At 41.2% G+C, this 21,742-nt stretch overlaps 1 protein-coding gene across 1 annotated transcript in view; it reads left to right on the forward strand.

The window, feature by feature from the left end:
* LOC115575092 (proteasome activator complex subunit 3-like) overlaps window positions 1–829 on the forward strand; it is a 38,614-nt gene extending 37,785 nt beyond the window's left edge. The window contains exon 8 of the mRNA XM_030406937.1: window positions 749–829. Coding sequence (XP_030262797.1) covers window positions 749–829 — 81 coding nt within the window. The remainder of the gene's footprint in view (window positions 1–748) is intronic.
* The last annotated feature ends 20,913 nt before the right edge of the window (window positions 830–21,742 follow it).

Below are 21,742 nucleotides of genomic sequence, written 5' to 3' on the forward strand. Positions count from 1 at the left end.
ATATTATATATATTATAATATAATATCTATATATACACACGTGTGTGTGTGTGTATATATATGTGTGTGTGTATATATATACACACATATTAATGCTGGTGTGATGGTGGACCCAAAATGAGCGTTTAGTACATCTTGCCTATAAGTAGTGCAAGGACCTTCAATAAAAGCTCTATGACTTGTGTTCATGTGAGGAACCTGAGACAGTGCAACATGCTTTGATTTCTTGTAGAAACTCTTACTGCCAAAGACAAGAAAGGAAGAAGTATCTCTGAAAAGTATTTCAGAATTAGGGTCAAGCAGGAGGGGAAAACGCTGATTTAAACGCAGTGATTTAAGTGTTTTGATCCTTGGTTTGTTTGTGATTGATCATTAATTAAATAACATTTTATTTTCAGATGTTATTGTGACCAGTGTTTTATTTGGGGTAGCCATCTTTTGTTGCTAGGGCCATAGGCTAGCGGGATTTTGATTTTGGCCGTTACAGATACTTTCAGATTCACATATTTGTTTCTTTTCACATTTAAAGAAAAGAACAACAGTTTGAATTATTCCCCTCTCTGGTGCCCACTCAAGACTTAAACCTTAAGAGCATCTGTTTTCAGCCCCTATGCTATATATCTCTCTATGCTCAAAAAACCCCTTCTGTCAGTCTAATGTCTGTTTAATGCAAATAAAACAACGGATCGATGCCTCAGTCAGATATGACTGTAGTTCACAATGCTGATCTTCTGCTTTTTGCTTTTAGGTGATTCTTCATGACATGATCCTGAAAAACATTGAGAAGATCAAGATACCCAGAAGCAGCAACTCTGAAGCTCTTTACTGACAGCCCCAACAAGCACATACACCCAAACAAGAACGCACACACACATTTATGTTACTCCCCTCTCAAATGTGCAGAGTTGTGGGATCCTCCTCTGTCTTTGGTTTTAGCCTTAATCTAAAGTCACTGACATGGTTTCTGGCACGTAACCTTTAGTTTCGGCTCTTTGGGACCTGATCTCTGACCTTTTCCCATAAGTATCCCGTCTGCATGCTGATGTTACAAAGAGCACCTACATGGCCTGGCTCTAATCTGCCGCTCCGTTGGGACCGCAGCTCAGAGGTTCCTGCTGGTTTCTCTTCCTGTCTTGGTTATCTGCAGGTGTGGTCTTGTGGATGCTGTACTCTCCCAGTATTTATCATCTGTTTTGAATGGTTTTTGTTTTTTCAGTTTTCTTTATCAAGGTTCTATTTTTTTGGTCTGTGTTGCCTGAACCACCCAGGAACGGTTCCCTTTGTCCCGTTTTGCCCCTGCCTCTGAAGCCCTCTGAGTACACCACTATCCAGTGGATATGGAATTTAAAACTCCACTCAGTCCTCCCCTAGTTGGCCTTAAACTGTCAAGGGACCTACTTCACAGACATAATACAGACAGCTCTCCCCCTCCTTCAGACCACAGCTGTAGTTCTTCAGCTGAAGTGTTGCTGTTAACCTGATATACAGAGGATTTGAAACATCTAGACTTACTCCATTTCTAATGAAGGATTCTTGCTCTTCACATGAAAAGTTAATTGTTTTTTCCCCCCAGCCTTTTATTGAAAATCCTGTGCTTGTTGTATTACTGACACCTGGAGATACTCATCAGATTGACTCAACCCAATTCTGCATTCCATTGTAGTTGGAACTCAGAATAAAAACACTGACACTGAAAAGTGCAATGAAACGGTCATCTATGTCAGAACCATCAAGCCCGACTTCCTGATAAAAACACGAATGACATCAGAGCAGTATGGCTGCACACACAGTGAACATTACCAATTATGTATCACCTTTTACTTTTATGCAGTGTTTGTGTTGTGAAATAACTTTGTAGTTGTTACAGCCATTTCTATTTCAATTTAGGAAATGAAATGTACTTGATAAAAGTCATTGTGAGCATGTAGAAGAAGCCTACTCTTCCTGTCTCTATTAAGTGCCCCGTATCAGATAAATCAGCTGTTCTACTCGCTTGTGAAGTTAGCAAACTTCCCATACAAACATCCGTTTGCCACAGGCGTCCATGTCAGCAGTTGCACTGGGAAGCATTTAGATTGGAAGTCTAAAATAATGACTCAGAAACATCAACTTCCGACGTGCATTGGATTGCAGCATAACGTCAACTTCAGCCTGAGCAGAGGTCTGATTAGTTCATAAGAATAGAATAAGTGAAAACACCTGTTTGTGGTGGCACATCAAGTCTCTAAAAGAACAGGCCATAATTTCTACAAGGAAGACAGATTTACTGCTGGTCAGGAATAGACCTGTCTGGCTTGCTTCAAGCAGAGTTCAATCAGAAGGAACTCTTACAAGCAAAACCTGATGATCTTTGTATTTTGTTCACTTCATAATCAGATATTGAAGCCTGGTGCTTTTGTAACGTCGTAGTACTGTTGGAAATGAGGGCTGTTAGGGGTTGACTTTAAGGTGGTTTTATACAGGTTTTTGAATTTTAATTTAAACAGACCTCAGTGCATGCATGAAGGTCTGGTCTGTCACCTTTTCACAAAATCTAGTTCAAACAAATATAAACTAATTCATTCATTAAGTCTTGCATATAAATTGGAATGCAAGACAGGGAGGGACAGGGTGAGATGTATTCACTTTCAGTCTTTAATTGACCTTTTGTAAAGTTCAGCAGTTAAGCGCAAAATCTGGAGTCTCTCCAGTGTCAAGCTGGAAAGGGTGTGATTGGCCTCCCTTTCCAGTAAGACTGATTATATCAACTGTGTTTTTGCTTTATCTAACAGCCAAAGGGCTGTCAGTTGACGTGAATAACAACAGTGTTTGATAATACACTGTGTAATATTTATAAAGGGGATGCGTTTGTTAGCAGGCTAGTCTTGCCAACACGAGTAGTTTACAACACTCAAACCTCCCACTTTTTTTTCTGCCCCTCCTGCTTTTTGCCTCAGGATGAGCACATTTGAAATTGACAAAATCAGCCACTCCACTGCATATTTTATGTTACAAGCTAACATAACAAGACTGTAGCAATTCAGTCAGCAAAGACGGCATACAGACAGGGAGACAGCATTAAAGGAACCTCTATAAGGTACAAGTCGTAGATTGTTATTTATAAGCTCACATATTCTTTTGTCTTCGAGAGGAAATAGTCAACTTTTCACCTCTCCTCCCTCCCAATGTTTCCATGTGGTAGATAACTGTTGTAGCAAAGTGGTTCTTGTTAGCATGTAGACTACTGTCCAAAGCAAAAAAACAGCTCTAAGAATCCCAATTTGACATGAAAACCCTGATGTCAGTGCTGTGAAAGGGCAGATAAACAGCTGGTTAATTAGGATTCATAAGAAGCCAGGTTTTGATACTTACTAATCTAGATGTGAAAAATGACGGTTTTGAACCGTTTCAAGTCCCGGTGACAAGAAACACACATCAAACGGGAACCAGACTTTGACACAACACCAGAGTGCTCTCCATCCAGTGAATGCCCATCCGTTCACTCATTTTACCTCAGTTTCTATCTCTCTCCATCTTCACCTTCTTTGCCTTGTCCATCAGCAGGTTCTTTTTTCTTTTGCAGTTTCCCTCAGTTATTCCAGTTGTTCCACCGTTATCTGAATGTCTCTTCCTAATTTGGTTGCGTTCTAGCAGATGCCCTCCCTTGTGCTAGAATTCGACCTTGGATTTTCAGGAAAAATCTCATTGCTGTGTGAAACCAGTTAAAAGTAACACTCACATGTCTATATGTTAGCTGATATGAGACTATGTAGTCTGTATCTTTGAAATATTTATCATTTTAACTCTTTCTGATTGATTAGCAAATGAAATGACAATGGGTAACTTTCTAGAAGGACATCCAGACAAATTTAAATGTTGTTTTTACCTTGAAATATGGCCCAGTGGCCCTCTGGATTTTCCAGATCAGTTGTCATTTCTGTTGCTAATCAATCGGGAAGCAGTCAGACTCCCTACATTTTATACGACTTCCAAACTGGAACACAGCAGTACCACAGTTTAACTCCCCACCCAGGCCTGATGTCAGAAGAAACCAGTTGTCACATAAATATGGTTGATGGGTGTTGCAAATGCAGTGTATGCCTTAATAGTTGATGATCTTAGATATGTTATTCATACATTATTTTTGTGTAATTAAGACAAACAGAAAATGAAATAAATTCCAGCCACTTCCTGTGTAAGCCCCACCCAAATCTGAACTTGTGAACAGTCTGAACTTGTGCCTGTCTAGTGTAATTCAGTCCCCTTAGACTATCATTTATAACTTATCCGATTATCAAAACAGCACTGTTACTGAGCGTGTTGACACAAAAGCACACACTTCATGTGACAGAGCTCTGGTCAGTTGTGATCCGCGTGGTTATCCTAACATGTTTTTCACATGGCAGCATTTAGTAACTATTCCTGATTGTTGCTAATGCTATCAGCAGAGCCAGCGAGCTGCACACATCACAGCATCTGAAAAAATCCAACACCATTGTGCAATTGGCAGGATGTTGATTTATCTGGGCAGGCTTCCCAGATCTTTAACATTGTGTGAATGGGAAACATTGGCTGTGCTAGTAGCATGTTTGTTTGTGGAGGAATCAGTGCTGTACATTCCAGGCTACTTTTTATCAGCAGGATGTTGTGAAGTTCTGACAGAGGGCCAGAAGTCTGCAGGGCTTCTGGCCCTCTGTCACACAGTAGTAGTAGCAGATCTTTCCAGTCTGTATTATAGCTCTATTCCGCTCCCATCACCCCACAAACACGCTTGTGAGAATACACTATTACTCTACTTTACTCAATAGTTTTGTTTGGGAATATGCACAGTGTCAGGACTGCATCAACTGAAAATCTTAAAAGGTATTAAAGGAGAACTTCGGTCGATTTAAACAGCATCTTAACATGCTCCATATCTCACACCAAAAGTTATGCAGCTTACACCTTACAACACAGCACTGTAGCGTGTATGACTCAAAATGAATAAAAAAGTTGTTAAAACAGTGTGTTTGTGCAAGGAGCTACATACCTGTTTGTTGACATCTGTGTGTTCCGGTAGCTAGACCAAACTAGTATATGAGCAATGAAGCTGCATGTTTAAATCGACCGAAGTTCTCCTTTAAACCAAATTCTTACACACGGGATATTAAGATTGTTAAAATGGCAAGAGCCACTTTAAGGTGCTTGCTAATTTAGTTTATTTTGTGCCTTCGGGTGCATCTTATCAAATGACCACAAACACAGAGAGCACAGAGTGAACTTTTAAGTTGGAGTCAACCCTTGAGAGTTGGACGGTGTGCGGCAGTTGCCCACCGCCGACAAGTCATTCTTGTAACTTGTGTCTTTTGTCCCTTTCTTTTTAAGATTTTAAGTAATAAAAACATTATTTTTTAAAGAATATACAAGTGGTATTTGCCCTCTTTTTTTTAGCTTTGCAGAAATGGTCATGTCGATAATTTACCTTATGTTTTGTGACAGTGATCTGATTTCTTATATCATTTAAATGAGAACCCTGATTTCTGTAAATGCCGTAGAGGATTAAAGGAACCTTATTCCTTTGAGAATGTAAACGGGTTTTTGATCAGCTTTGTGCAAGTACACGTACACATTGGCATGAAGAATTTAGGCAGGAAAAATAACAACAGAGCAGCCGGATGGCTGGAACTGACACAAAGTAGCATCTCTAAGGAAGTTTTTTGTCGAGTTGTCCTTCTTCCACTAAAAAAGGAGGGCCTCTATCTGCTCCAGAGGCTGAGAAATAAGGTGTCTGTGAGCATTGACAATTCTGTTAAGTTTTTCAGAAAAACAAAAACATTATAGGAGGTGTTTTAGAACAATGCTTTAGGTTTTAAGGTTCCTGGGTCTCTAATGGGTTTAAATACTAGACGACGTTTATACACAATAACTCATAATTCAACTTACATCCCTGCCAACTCTCTTATTATTGACCTTATCGAAGGCAACACCTCTCAGGTTGTTAAAGCAGTCTTTGCAGGTGGTTGCCTGCTCAACAGGTAAAGCCACTCCAACCTGTAGTGCCTTTGTGACTTTGTTGTCTTTGCTGACCTCTCGATGAAAGAGTTTCTACAGGTGCGTGACTACATGTCTAATATACCAGGAATGAGCATCTTGTGTGAACCAGCTGCATTTCTTTCAGCTGACTACCTGTATCTGATTGACCTCTCCTTGCCAAAAAGGACATTTTGGCTCATCTGGATGCCGACGCACTAAAACCAAGCGAGGCAATAGCGATGGTTTTTCATGGCAGTGAGAACAACATAAAGGACCTACCACCGGGATGTCACCTTTAAGAGATACAAAAGTATGGGCATAGAATACTGCGCGCGGAGCAATATTGTGGCCTGCGAGGAGAAAAACAGCTCGAGCGTGCGTAGAGTCTTCTCGCATTACTTTCCCCTGCGCAACTCTCCTCTCCTCGCTCGGGAAAACTTTCACTCTGCTCGCGTTCGAGTGATTTTTTTTTAATGGGCGTTTTTGTCAGTAAGGGGGTGGGCCTTGGGGGCATGCCAATCACCATTGTATCTCCGAATAATTGGTTGAGCGTATTCGCCAATCGGATAGCAGGGTAAGGCAACACCACTAGGACAAACGGAACAAACCACACAGCCCTGAATGCCTGAATGACAAGTATTGCGATTTGGTGTCTTGACTTGAATGTTTGCAAAATGTCACACAGAGCAATGAACTTCAGTATGTTTGTCTGAGTGCTGACTTTTCTTTCCTCCATCGTTGACATTAATCTGATAAAATGCTGATCATTTTTTGTAACTTGGACCCTGTTGCACACAGACATTTTTTATTTTGGTAAAACTGTATTGTTCATATTCTCGATCTAGGCTACTTCTTTCTCCCTGAAAATTATAAACGTAATATTAAAACAAATTTAAAAAAATAAAATATTAACCCTCTGGCCTTGTTCGTTTTTACTACCCTCTCAGCTTGTTCGTGGCCAAAAATGGCCACCAACAGATTGAGTCTGTAATTTTGGGGATTTTGTATGTTTTTTGCTGCTTTTACTGCATAAAATGTTTAATTAATATCAGTTCTTGTCTTAAGTACAAAAAATTAATTCATTTTAAATTTTTTAACCCCTCAAATGCCAATTTGTTTGCACAATGCGCTTGTTGGAAAACTACCACAAAAATGATCACAGCCTATCTTCTCAGTGCTACCGGTTTATCTTGTATTATCAATAACACAGTCTGAGATATGTAACTGATTAACACCAACATTGATTATTATGCATTGTTATTTTTGTGCAGGGAAGGCAAAGTAGAAAAAACTCCCTCTCAGCTTGTTCGTGGCCAAAAGTGTCCACCTCTTGTTTACATTTTCAAAATGCTATAAAACTAATATATATATTGAAAAAATTCCATTTTTTTTTTACCAGTTTTTTAAATTTGCATCAGTCCTTGTCATGAAAACTAAAATTTCATTCAAATTCAGAATTTTAACCCTTTAAATGCCTATTAGATAACATAATGCTGATGATTTATAAGGGAGAATAGCATTAAATCACCATGTTTTTGCAAAATAATACATGCTACCTGTATTATTCTTTAACCATCATTGCAGCTTAATGTGTGTCAATAATAAGCAGTATCAATGATTTTTATGCTTCATTAGTTTTTTGTGCAGTGACAGAAAAACATAAAAACTCCCTCTCAGCTTGTTCTTGGCCAAAAGTGTCCACCTCCTGTTTGCTTACAAAATGCTATATACAAACACTATATACTGAAAATATTTGCTCCTTTTTTCAAATTTGACATCAGTCCTGATCATGAAATCCAAAATTTTAATCAATTCCAGAATTAACTGGGTGGTTTTCCCATGTAAATCTCCATGCTCCAGGCATAGGAGGTTGCCACATCACAGGTGAACCAGATTTTAATGCCATACTTTGCAGGCTTGTTGGGGATATATTGTAGATGTCAGTGGTGTGCATGGGGGGGTGGGCAGTGGCCTAATTGTTGGAAAATGCACACTAAAGTGCCCTCTTGGGTGCCAAAATGCTTGCTAAAGTGCCCTCTTGGGAGCCAAAATGTGCGCTGAAGCACCATCTTGGGAGCCAAAACGCGCGCTGAAGCGCCCTCTTGGGAGCCAAAAAGTGCGTTAAAGTGCCCTCTTGATTGGCAAAACACAACAAACTGCCCCCTTGGCTGGTTAAAACATGATAAACTGCCCTCTTGGGAGACAAAATCAGGCACTAAGGTGCCCTCCTCGGAGCCAAAACGCACGCTACTGTGCCCTCTTCAGTCGCAAGAACTTGCTGTATGTGCCCTTTTTTTGCCTTTTGCCCCTGCCTTTCAAAAGGTCTGTGCACGCAACTGGTCGAAGTCCACAATGACCTATGAATGCAACAAGCTGCTCGTCAACACACACACACATCAACCCCTGGATTAAGTAAGAGGGGGAGGCGAGCAACCCACTTTTCCCACAGGATGCGAAATGCAGCGAGTTTATCATTCCTGAAGAGTCCTGGGTGGGAGAGCCTGTCATCAAAGCAGATGTTAGCGCTGATCTGAGTGAAGCTGTAGAGGGGCATCGTGGCACAAAACGTGGCCCGTCCTGTCTTGGCATCCCACATGCCACGTGTTGCTTCATGTCTTGAGCGGTAGACGCCAGCCAGAATCAGAATCCCAATGTAGACTCTCATCTCCACTTCATCCACATTCTTCCAATCCTCACACCTTTGCCTCCCATGCAGGTTTGTGTTGGTGCACAGCAGCTGAATGATCTCCTCTGTAATAAAATGGTCAAAGGCAGACCTCAGGTTGCTGATATGGGCAACTGCATACAGGGTGGGCCCTGGGGTGAAACCAGTGGATACTGGATTGTGGTGCAGGGTCTCTTCAGCAGTGGGAAACCACATTATTTTCCCATGACGAGACATCCACTCACCCGCCAGCCCCTCTGTCTCTGCCATCAGCTGATCGGCCTCTATCGCTGTGTCTGTACCGTCCTCTTCCCCTGAGGAAGAGGAATCAGGCACTGGCTGGAAGTCGTCATCAGTGGTGTTGCTGTCATCCTCTGAGGAAGGTGACCCATCATCTTCAGGAGAGGACGTGTCCTCATCTTCAGGAGAGGACGTGTCCTCATCTTGGGTAGAAGATTTCTCCTCCTCAACCGCAGAGGATTTCTCTCCATCTTTACTCTCTGAGCCAATCACATACTCAAGTGCTTCAGTCAGGGCATATGACCTTCTTGCCATCTTGCAGATAAAGAAGGATCTGGGAGCTGATAGGCTCACTTATAGCATTAGTACTGACTGCACCTGCAAAAACTCCAGGACAGATTTATAAACAGTGTCAGACTTTGTTTTTGTTTCCCCAGAAGCCAGAGGTCAAGATGACCTGTGATCCTTTTTTTTGGAGAGCAGCTATTTGAGAATGTAAAGGCTATTGTGTAGTTGTGTGTGGCATTTTTTTATGAAAAGATCAAAGTTACAGGTGTTTTCAACCTGTGCATCACAGCCAGGTTTGCCTTGGAAACTCAAAGCTCAATAACCTGTACCAAGAGAAATTCACCAAAACTTGTATGGTATGATACACTGTAATTTATGTCACTTTATCTTGCTAATACTACATTTTTTTTTTCATGCACAAACACACATCATTACCTGACATCCTTAGGATCACCCCTATGTCAAAATTGTGTCATTCATTTGCTCCATTGGAGTGCAGGAAGCCATCATACGCCCCTAGTGGAAACTAAGAATATTAACTGAGATTGCTCCCTTGCCCAAAAATGGACAAATGACACAATCTGGTAAAAAACATTAAAAACTAAAATTGTCAAGTGTTGAGTTTAGAATGAAAGCCATTTTACCTAAATTATATGATTTTATACTGTAAATCACAAGGAATTAAAAAATGTGGTTTTAATGGGTTTCAATTGGCCAAAAGTGTCCACGATAGAGCCATAAGGTACAATTGTAGATACACAGTATAATATTGACATATTTAAAGAGCAGGTTTTGAAAATTTAAAGATCAGCCAAAAATCCAGACCCTTGGGAAATATCATTCCATATGCATTAACACAGCTAAAATGATCAACAAAAAGGAAGTGAGGTGGACACAAATGGCCAGCATAGAGTCCAGAGGGTTAAACGTAATAATAATAATAATAATAATAATAATAATAATAATAATAATAAAGATAGAAGGCCTGTAGTTAATAATAGTAGTCGGCAACTCTCAATATGAGAGCAGCACATAAGCCTATGTCCAGATGCAGATGTGTGTCAATATAGTAGGCTATTTCTCTATATGTGAGAGGCTTTTATTTAATTCCGAACAAATCTTATGCTCAGCAAAGATGGAAAAATAGAATATAATCAACTCATTATTACTGTTTGAAAGAGTTATAGAGAGAAAGCGCCGGATCTGGAGCACACATTCATTTAAGTTTACTAGCGATTAAACTTATAAATAAATGTGTTGCTCCGGCCACAGACTGTAGCCATACAGGCTCCAGCTCTTTCCTTGGGTCAGTCCGAGCTCTCAACACTCTCAGAAATAGGGGTACAGAAGGGGGACATTTCTGTACTTAAAGGTACAGTTCTGTCCTACTGTAGCTTATAGGGCCAATTATTGTACTTTAAAGTACCTATGTGTACCGTTCGGGGGTAAAAAAAGGCACATAAATGTTCCAGAATAGCAAAAGGTACATGTATGTACTCCTAAGGTACACATATTTACCCTCTAAAGGTACAATATTAGAGGCAGTGTGTTGTGTTTGATAAAGTGAAAAAATGTAGGACTGTTGGGTAACCTATTAAGCCTATTATTATTACTGTCAGACTATTAATATGAATTAACATGATGATTAAAAATTAAACACAATATGTTTGGATTAATTTAAGTTTAAGTTATAATGGTAAAAACATGGTACAAACGCTGGCGTGATCATCGACTCCAGAGGGTTAATGTGGAAACAACTTGGAGGCTACAAAGAATGTTATATTAGTCTTATTGGTCGGAGTGATAAACACGTTGATTTGCTTTTCAGTTTCTAAGTCATTTTCCCCACAGCACCTGAATGCAGCATACTTTGCCAACGTCTCGCCGCGAACTTTTTTTTTTCTTTTCGGCCCGCGCGCTGCAGCCTGCCGGCGGGTTGGTGAGAGAGTGACATGGAGGGCGCAGCAGGTGCAACCCTCTCCAGTCAACCCAGTGTTTTAACGGAGGATTTACTACAAATTATCACCGACATAGGCGGCATTGAGATCACAGAAGCCGAAGCACAGAGATTCAGAGGTAAGTTTAAATCCAAACTGGATTACAGTTGGCTCTCAGTTTTAGTATCAGCCCGAGCGCTAGCTTGACGGGCAGCTAACGTTAGCTTCATAGTTAACGTTAGCTCACTCAAGAATGAGCTAATGTTTGTGAATTTGTTTAACGCTAATGTGGCGTGGTGGCGAAGGAGTTATAGTTGCAACAACGCCACCTGGGGTAATTTCACCCCCAGGAAATTCTAAGATACCTTTTAATGAATGAGGTCACACAGGTTCGATATACCACGGGGGCAAGAGACAGTTTTCCACTTAAAGAGCACACTTTATTTAACATAAGTAAATCAACAAAGAAAATAATCAAAAGCTCACACACGCGCACACACACACACACCAGTTAATGACACCTAAAAATTAGCACCCTGCAATAACAGATTAAAAGGCAGGGCTTTAGTTTACGGTGGCAGAGCCAAACCAAAGTAGGGAGGTCTATAAATTAAAACACCTGTGAAACCGCACTCACACACACACTGGACACTCGTGAAGGGGGACCACCACCAGGGACTGAACTGCCGCCTTGGACCACAGCACCTAACCAAAGCACACAAAAACAAGTTAAAACATGCAACCGGGTGCTACACAGAGCTGGTGTGACCAAAACAATGAAAACAAAATACAGAATACAAAGAACACTAAATAACGAAAATAGAAACTAATTATTAAAGCACAAATGAATGAAAACAGTGAAATGCCCTTTAAATGGCTCAGAAGTGGGCAGCCTTATTAATAGAGTGGTCATGTGCTGAGGAGCCGGGCCCACGCCAACAGTAGCTCAATTGACAAGCCCAAGACAAAACACATTCATAGGGTAGCCACACGGCTGATTAACAAACAGAAAGTCATCAGTAAGAGCCAGGATGTCCAATAATTTAATAGAGCCAAAACAGCAGCGTAGATCCTGGGAAAGATGGCTGAACACAGGTCAACCATTCACCACGGCCTCTACAAGAAAGGCACATAACTATAATTTAGCGCACATGTATACATGATAAAAAAAACAACATTTCTAGCAAAATAAACTCATACATACCACTCCGTGAAGCTACAGTGACGCCCCAGAGCTACGGCGGAATGATGGCTTGTGCCGCGGGTCAATCACTCTACTACCAGAACAGGAAAGTAATATTAAGCTGGGAACTGGGCGACGGAGCCGCCGGACAGCAGACAATTGTGGACTTACTGAAAGGAACAGGTGAGCGCATCCAGGGAGGGCTTCTGGCAGAGCGCTTCGCCTCCCACAGTCTCCGCAGCCGCTTGCGCTGCAAAGAGCGCAGATCAAATCACCAAAATGCCCATTTACGCACAGACGCACAACGGAGGACTGGCAGAGAGCATTACCTGAATGAGGAGGATTGTACACCTGCAACGGCCACGCTGAACCACCGCAATGGACAGGCAGCAGCCACCGGAGGAAAGAGGAAGAGACAGGTGTGTCTGCACCTCTATATGTAAGGGTGCATTGTGCCACCCCTCATTTAGGATGCCCAGTCAGTTGGCACAGTGCCATATAGTGGCAGGGAGGGAGACGACCTGTCACACTAACATACATTTTCAGCTTTGCTGTGCACGTGTAAAGTGAGTTAAGCTTTGGCAAACACCAAGCAGAAGATTTAATATTATAGGTAGGCTGAATGGAGGGTTCACAAGATGGTGCTACATGTTCGGCTCAGATATAAAATCGCGCTTGTGAATCCTCACTGCGAGGAGTTATGGAGGGTAAATTAGGTTAACGTAAGTCAAGTAAAACTGCTTTGCGCTTGCTTTCCTATTGTTTGTCTACCGAAAGGGCGGCACCGCCGCTGCGCTCAGCGTTCAAATTATTTGAACTCTGTTTTCCGCCGACCGTTGAAAGCACAACCAATGAGAGTCCAGCTGTATGTGCTGTAGCCAGATGGCGGATTGCCGCAGTCTTGTTTGGGCCCGCCATATTCTCTCAATTGATCCCGTCGGATGGTCCAGCCGGACACCTTTCCGCCATAGTCTCACACATCACACAGCTCATGAACCTGATTAATGGTTAACTGTCTCACAACCGCGATATCCGTGTTTAAAAAAAAAAAAAAAAAAAAAACTGACAGTGAGTGAGTGTCACGACTTCTTGAGTATGGCCTTTCAAATTAAAAGCCCTCTAGCCTTTCATACACAGTTCATATAGATTTTATATTAATTTTTTACAAGACAAGGTTCCAAATGTTTTTTTCTGCGACCAATCAACCAATGAAATTTAGGTGACTAATGACTTCTTGGTCAACTAACACTTTGTCAACTAATTGGGGGCAGCCCTAGATAGGAGAGTTACTGAATCCTAACCATATTTGTGGGGTGTGGGTTAAATTTTTCAATGGCTAGGGAACTTTTACATAGTGGACACAAAGCCAACAAGAACTCAATATTAGTTAAAATGGCTGAATTTATTGTGCCAGACTTATCATATTGTTAGCATTTAATCTCTCTCTCTCACTCAATTACTCTCTCTCTCTCTCTCTCTCTCTCTAGATCATGAAGTTGACGTGAAACCATTGAAGATGGCCTCACAGAGAGCAGATAAAATTTCAACAGCTTGTGTCCAAGTTGAAAGAGTACAACAGTCTAACACCGAGCCCTGCGCCTGAAGAGGAATGCCCTCAACTTACTTCTTCAGCAACATTTACATCAAGGCAAGTGTTTGGTGAATGTTTTAATACCATCTTCCTGGTCTAACGCTCAAATTGATTTATTATTACAGCCTAAATTTTCACACATGGCCTGTTGGAAGGAATTAGACAGCAAAGAACTGTAACAGGGGAAAAGGTTTTTTTCCTTTAATAGTAATCCATATTATGAGGCTTGACCTTTGAGTATGAAAGTGATTCATAAGTCACAACAAGGTAACACTTGTAGACTGGACTGTGTTTGGAGCAATTGGTGTGTCTTTGTGTGTAACACAAACAGACACAGCATACATGTTCTTGTTTAATTAGGGATTATGAAAAATAGGTTCAATTTCACAAATAGTGGTGCGTTCCTTAGGTGATTGTAACATGGCGGACAATGTTTTTTTTCTGTTGTCTTGCAGTTTGGAACCCTCCTGCCACAGGCTGCCGGCAATCATTTCGATTCCGCAATTCCCAAGAGATGTCCAGAGCCGGCTGGACGCCAAAAGTCCAAAAGACACAGAAATAACACAACAAAATCATTGGGACTTTGTATGATATATTGTCACAGTACACAATGTAAGTATTTCTTTCCAAATACAGTGATATCCATTTTTGATTTTTTTTTTTTTTTTTTTTTTTTTGAGGAAGAACAGAATTTAATTTCCATACCAGTGGAATGTTTGTTTTGATTATTAGTCTTGTGTTGTGTCGAGCTCAGCATCCAGGGCCTTCCCTGCCTTATTAACTCAAAGGTGGGCCACCCTTGCATTACTGGCCACCACAATTGCAAAGGCTTTTTTTTTTTTTTACACCAAAATATTTTGTCTTTTATCAGCAACTATTTTGAAACTATAACAATGTTGAGCATGTTGATATGAAAATGTGCAGTTTATGGATGAAGTGCTTCAGCGTGTGTCGTCTGTATCTGTCAATACTGTTAAATATGCACTTGGGGATGTTTTTGTTGTAGGGCATGTGCACACTGAAGCCATCCCTTTATTCTTTAAAACCAAGTACATACTGAATGTGGACACGTTGTGGGTGTTGTGTGGAAAACTGTTGATTCCTTCCTCTTATGAAAGTCATTTCCATGCTTACCATGTCACAGTTGACAGGGACTGGACTCTGCTCAATCCCGGAAATGAATTAGACCATCAAGCTCTTGACACGTATTTGGTTGATGACAGACTGTTTGTGTCTTTGAGGTACTCAGTTTAAGGTTTCGTTTGTTGTCATTCTTTTAGGTTTGCAAAATTTAAGAAATGACAATTGTACGAATGAAATGTATTTTACTAAATTGTATGAAATAATAAATAAATTGCAATGAACCGTCAAGAAATTGTGGTACATTTTTGTCTCTTTAGAGTCCAAAACAGCTTGTCGCAGGGCGGTACCAATATAAGTACACTATTGTACCCTTTTATGGACACATTTTTGTTTTATTATTTGAAGGTACATTTTTGGCATGCTAGGTGCACAATTGTACTTAAACTGGTACAATTTGATAAGGTACAAAAATGTACCAGCACCAATGGGTACAAAATTGTCTTTCAAAAAGGTACACCTGGTGCGACAAGGGTTTGTACCCTTTTAGGTACATTTTCGTACTTCTATTTTTGAGTGTGAATGGTCAGGCTCGAACAACTCTATCCAGACGCGCTGGGTTAAGAAAAAAAAAAGGTTTTAACAGGCAGCGAGTGCTGTCAACAAACACAGCGACATCGATAAATCAGCATTTCATTAAGAACATGCAGCCAAGCAGCGATTCGGATCGAAAACATTAATAACCTCGAAACAGACCCGGCTTCTAATTGAGGCCGGCTATTATTTACTCAAACTTGTATCCAGACCTGGGGCCTCATTTATAAACGTTGCGTACGCACAAAAGACGGCGTACGCAACTCTCTATGCACACCGTGGGATTTATAAAAAGAGAACTTGACAGGAAAATGTGCGGTCCTCCACGCCAACTCTGACCCATGCGTACTCACATAACTGGGGTAAGGAGAAACTGCACCACTGATGGCAGAAGAAAGAAACGGGAGAAACTGTGTGAAACTGATACTGATCGTGTAAAATAAATAGTAATATTACCTCTCATATATGAACAGTTTATTTGCAAGAAATGTATTTAAAAAAAAAAAAACTATTTCTACAATGAATAAACAAACAAACTCCCTGGAGTGCACATGGGAAACATATGATTTAGGACAAAAGTAAGACAACAGTAGAGCAAATTACGTTTACATTGATATGAATGCAGTTTAATATATTAATATCCTATACCATATAGCGCATTTCGTTTCATCTCCGTTTTCAATGCATAACGCATAAAACACTTTGTAACTGTGTTTTGTTGCCATACAGATAAAGACTATAATTATCTTATAATGTTAGTCTGAAGGACTGTTAGTCAGTCAGGGTAATTCTCACGTGTGTAGCAGATATTACCTAACAAATGGGCATTTAAAGGCATGTATTTACAATGCGTTATGGCGCACAATGGATGCTTTGGCACTGTTGGAGGATGTGGCAAACGGAAGGATACGGAGGGAGCGGAACTTCAGTGACCAGTGAGGTATCTGGATGGTAACACATTCTGATTTTTGAATTTACTTTGTGTAGATTGAATGATGACTAATTGTTTCTCCTCATGTGAGTTAAGGAGTGCAGACAGAGTGAGGCTCACAGCTCCAGGGGTCCAAAAGTAGTTTTTCAACTGGTGAAGACTAAAGGTTAGCAGACGGCAGGCCATCATAAAGCACTAAAACCTGAGGTTGGCCACCGCCAAATGGTGGGAGATGACCGAACGTTTATGTTCCTGTAGAGGGATGGGGAACCCATTTGGATCATTTTGGGGACAAGACCTACAGTGGACCGCAGCCAGGACAGATGAGTTAGGGGAGAAGAGTAGGGAAACAGGTCAACTCCTCTTTTAGGCTATTGGATAATATGCCAAAATAACCAATTAGAAGAAGTGGGTGTTTACTGGGAAAGGGGCTCTAAAGGCCAGTGCAGAGAAGGAGAAGGGGGTGGCACTTGGAAAACCTCCTAAGAAGCAAAGGCTGAGGTTTGGAGGGAGCAGAGGGCAGAGCATTTTGGCATTGTTTTGTCCACAGATTTGATAATATCAGAACGCGGCCGCTTCTGACCCGGATTCAAGGCGCTAGATTCTGTTTTAATAAAGATTGCTTCTTCATTCCACCCGCCTTGCCTCCGCAGACTCCTTTTATGATCAAACTACACGCCGACACCTTAAAGAAGAGAAGCCCAGAAACCACACCAGCAAGATCCACTGGCCAACAGTGACGAGTGGCTGATGAGCTGTTTCCGACTCTCACGAGCTGTCCTCTTGGATCTATGTGCGGTATTGGGCCCAGCGTTAGAGAGGAGCACCCGCAGAATCCACGCCGTGCCGGTCCCGCTTCAAGTGCTCACAACCCTCGGGTTTCAACCGGCACATTCCAGAGGGAATTGACAGGTCAGGGACATCCCAGCCAACCTTTAGCCGTGTTATGCCAGATGTGTTATGGGGTATAATTGGTTTGTCGCAGCAGTACATAAAGTTTCCTGGTGGGTGAACAGGCAAATAAAAATGCGCAATTTCCAGCAATGTCCGGTTTCCCAAATGTAATCGGTGCCACTAACTGCACTCATGTTGCTATAGAATAGAATAGAATAGTCTTTATTGTCATTGTACAGGAGAGTACAATGAAATTGAGGGTGCTCCCGCAGCAACAAATAAAAAAAAGCAACACATAGAACAAATAGTAATATAAATATAATAAATTATATATATATAGCCCTTTAAGGTGCTAATGGGAGGTAGGAGGAGGTAGATCCTGTGATGGCCTTGGTTCTCCTGAGACAGCAGGATGTGGCGATGTGTTCCAGGCTGGTCAGAGGGTAGCCGATGATCTTTTGGGCAGTGTTTATGACCCTCTGCACCGCCTTCCTGTCCTCGGCTGTTGAGCCTGCGTACCATACACCCAGACAGTACGTCAGTATGCTCTCCACAGAGGAGTGATAGAAGGCCAGCAGCAGCAGCTTTGTGTCCAGTTTGTTTTTCCTGAGGACAAGCAGGAAATGTAGTCGCTGCTGAGCCTTCTTAACCAGGGCCCTGATGTTGTAGGTCCAGGAGTGGTCTGCGGAGATGTGGGTGCCCAGAAACCTGAAGGTGGTGACAGTCTCCACCTGTTCTCCATTTATGAGGAGGGGGGTGTGGTCATGTCTGTTCTTCCTGAAGTCCATGATGAGTTCTTTTGTCTTTTGGATATTCAGGGTCAGGTTGTTGCCTGAGCACCATAGCGACAGTTCCTCCACCTCGGCCCTGTACGCTGTCTCGTCCTCGCCTCGGATGAGTCCAACCACTGTGGTGTCATCCGCATATTTAATAATGCGGTTGGTTGGGTGAGTTGGAGAGCAGTCGTAGGTGTACAGGGCGTACAGTAGAGGGCTCAGAACGCAGCCTTGAGGGGAACCCGTGCTGAGTGTGAGTGCAGTGGAGTGGTGGGGGCTGAGTCTCACAGACTGTGGGCGACTTGACAGGAAGTTTCTAATCCAATTGCAGGTGGGGAGGGGAATCTGTAGTTCCAGCAGTTTGGTGATGAGAATGTGTGGAATTATGGTGTTAAATGCTGAGCTGTAGTCCACGAAGAGCATCCTCACATAGCTCTTCTTGTTCTCTAGGTGGCTCAGCGCTGAAAAGAGCACCGAGTGAGAATGAATTGGGCTGGCACCGGTGTCCCCCTCCACCTCCGTCACCACGTCACTCAGGAGGGATTCCCTGATGATCCCCATCAGTTTTTCATCCAGCGGGGTGAGCTCCGGTTGGCCCGTTCCCCCGCCCATCACACAGACTGTGTGACGCCCAGGCGCGTCGTTAGACCTGTAGCCCCGGATGTTTTGAGAATAGCCCCGGATCTCATGCTTTGAAAAAAAAAAAAAAAAATCAAATATAATTGTCTAATAGTGAGAGGTTTTTATGTGGCTGCATATCGCACGGCCAGCAGCCTCAAATGCAACATTGTCACCAGAGTCCGAATAATTGTTGCAAATTCAACATCAGTGTTATTCTTTCCCCCTCTATGCGTCACTGATATGACCAGAGCCGTCTATTAGCCTACTGTTCAGTAATACTGCAGCGTTTATAACAGGGATAGAAATTAAACCCGCCACCGCCAAATGCGAGTGAGTTTGTGTGCTGGCGGGTGAACTGAATCAGTTTACCACTGTGGCGGGTCCAGTCAGATCTGATCCAATTAATCTTAATGATCGATATCTTGGTTAGGGCATAACAATGCGCTTTCCACAACCCTAGAGTTAGATCCGGTCAAATTATATGTTTCTGATTGGACCAAAGTGTCAATTGGACTTCAGAGGAGCCGGAATTCACGGCTGTATGCGGTCATTTGGACCGCTGGATTTAAATCCTATATTCTCTCATGTAAATACCCAACTGAGTGATGAGTGCATTCATTGTGTCATGATATTTAAAAAAAAACAAAAAAAAACGAAATAACACCAAAGTGTACATTTTAATAAGTTTAATTATACATTTATCAATATTCATATCATTGCACATAGTAAACCGTAATTATTGCATATTTACACACGATTTTGATAGAGAAAACTCAGAACAAGAAAATTAACTATTAAAAGTAACTTACTTGATTATGAAACATTTTATTTTAACACTTAATAATATATAATAAAATAATAACAATAATAATAATTATCGAAAAAGCTGGAAACGAGCTGATCTAAAACAAAGACAAACAAAGAGTCGTTACGATCACGTCACCACAAAGAAATCCCTGCAAACGTAACAGTTATTACATGCGTGGGAAATCGTTTGTTACATTTGTAGTAGGCAGCGGCTCTTGTGGAAAATGTATTACATTTGTGGGTTTATTACATTAAATGCTGCAGATTTGTATTACATTTTTGGGTTTATTGACGATGTTAAATGACGATGTTTTTCTCTTAATACCCTACAAAGCCTCCTGTAGGCCTGATGCAGATAGACAATAAAGTCAAGAAATTACAATAGGGATAATGTGTTTTACCTGCTCTTATACACTGTAAGCAATTGCTGTAAATTTACAGCCAATTTTCAACACTAAAATACTGTTTTCATGTTAAACAGCTTAGTACTGTAGTTAGCAATGCATTGTGGGCTGCTTAACTTGGAGCAACAGACAGAGGCCCTAAACAGTATGCTGATGTTTTAAATTACAGGACACTACAGTATTTTTTGGAAACTTTGGATAGGAGATTTTCCAGAAGAGGACGCACAATTTGATGACATGTGCTACACATCATCGAGTGTTCTTCATCAACATCCATCGGGTCTTGCATCTACAAATTAAACGGTAATTAAAATCTTATTCATATTGCCAAGAATGTTTGATATCAAACTGATGCTCAGGAGCTTGTCTTGCTAGGGATTTGAACATGTCATTTATCAGTGAGGCTTAGATTTGAATAGCCAAGAGAATAGGTAAGAGAGGCCAATCGGCAGATGGAGGCAGCGGGAAAATAGCATTAGGCTACTGGAATAATTAGCCTACATCTTGCCCGGTGATTAAGGATTCATTTCAACCAAACCATAGGATTATTGGAACATCGCCTAACCGAGATGGTTTTGGTGAGTCCTATTTTGCTTGTGTCGACTTTTAATGAAGTGTGTTTTACAAAGAGTTAACAAGGACATTAAGCTAATTGTAGATCGTTTAAAGAGAGACACTTGAATCCTCAAGGCTTAGGGTTGCATTTTTCTGTTTAAACGGAAAATTGGTGTGAAAATATTGCCTTTCTGGACTCTTTGTGAATGCATTCTTTTTATTTATTTGTCGCTGTGCGTCTCACACAGCCTACTTCTCCCTACTGTTGAGTATAGGCTTTGTCAAAGAATAATCATTTCTGCGTGAAGACTGATACGGTGTCACTAAAAAGCAGCCAGCAGCCGTAATCAAGACTAATGCATGTTTGTTGATGAAAAGGAACTTATCATCGGGCAGTAACAAAATGTTCTCCTGTCAAATCTGTTGTCATAACTGTGCCACAATAGTGACATACGTAAGGCACATGAGAATTCATAAAAATACACCTAATTTAACTTTTAAGTGTGTTTTACCAGATTGCATTCAGACTTTTCAAAACTTTTCAACGTTCAAGTGTCACACTTACAGACATAAACATGTAGTTAGGCCTACTTTGTCTGGTGTTGAACTGACATGTCATGTTGATTTCTGCAGTGCAAGGTGTGAGAATTTGACAGCATTTTACTCTCATTTGAAAACGCATATTAGAGAGGGGAAAACAGTCGCTTGTCCTTATAGACACTGTAAGAAGAGCTTTACAGTTTTATCAACATTCACATCACACATGAGTCGGAAACATAAAAGTGGCACTGAGGAAAATTTGGCTGAGTCCGTTGTGAATCCTGGTGTTTCCCATGAGAGTGAACAAGATCAGTCTGATATGCAGATTGATCCTCCCAGTGATGCAGGTGACGAGCAAGAGATTTACCCAGAAATTGCTGATGAATCACAATCTAGCCCTTTTTTATTTGAAATTGCAAGCAAAGTGTTTGCTTCCATCTTCTGTCATCCAGACAATTATTGAAGATTTTCAGGAAATACACGATATAAGCCAGTCACATTTGCTTTTCAAACTAAAAGAGAAGTTGATTACACTTGGGATTTCTGAAGCTGATACAAACAATGTGATTGAAGTCATGAAAACTGAGGATCTCTTTAGGACCTGCAACACCCAGCCACTGAAAACTGATCAGAAAAGAAAAACAG

The sequence above is a fragment of the Sparus aurata genome, chromosome 23 (genome assembly GCF_900880675.1).
Source record: "Sparus aurata chromosome 23, fSpaAur1.1, whole genome shotgun sequence".
Taxonomy (NCBI): domain Eukaryota; kingdom Metazoa; phylum Chordata; class Actinopteri; order Spariformes; family Sparidae; genus Sparus; species Sparus aurata.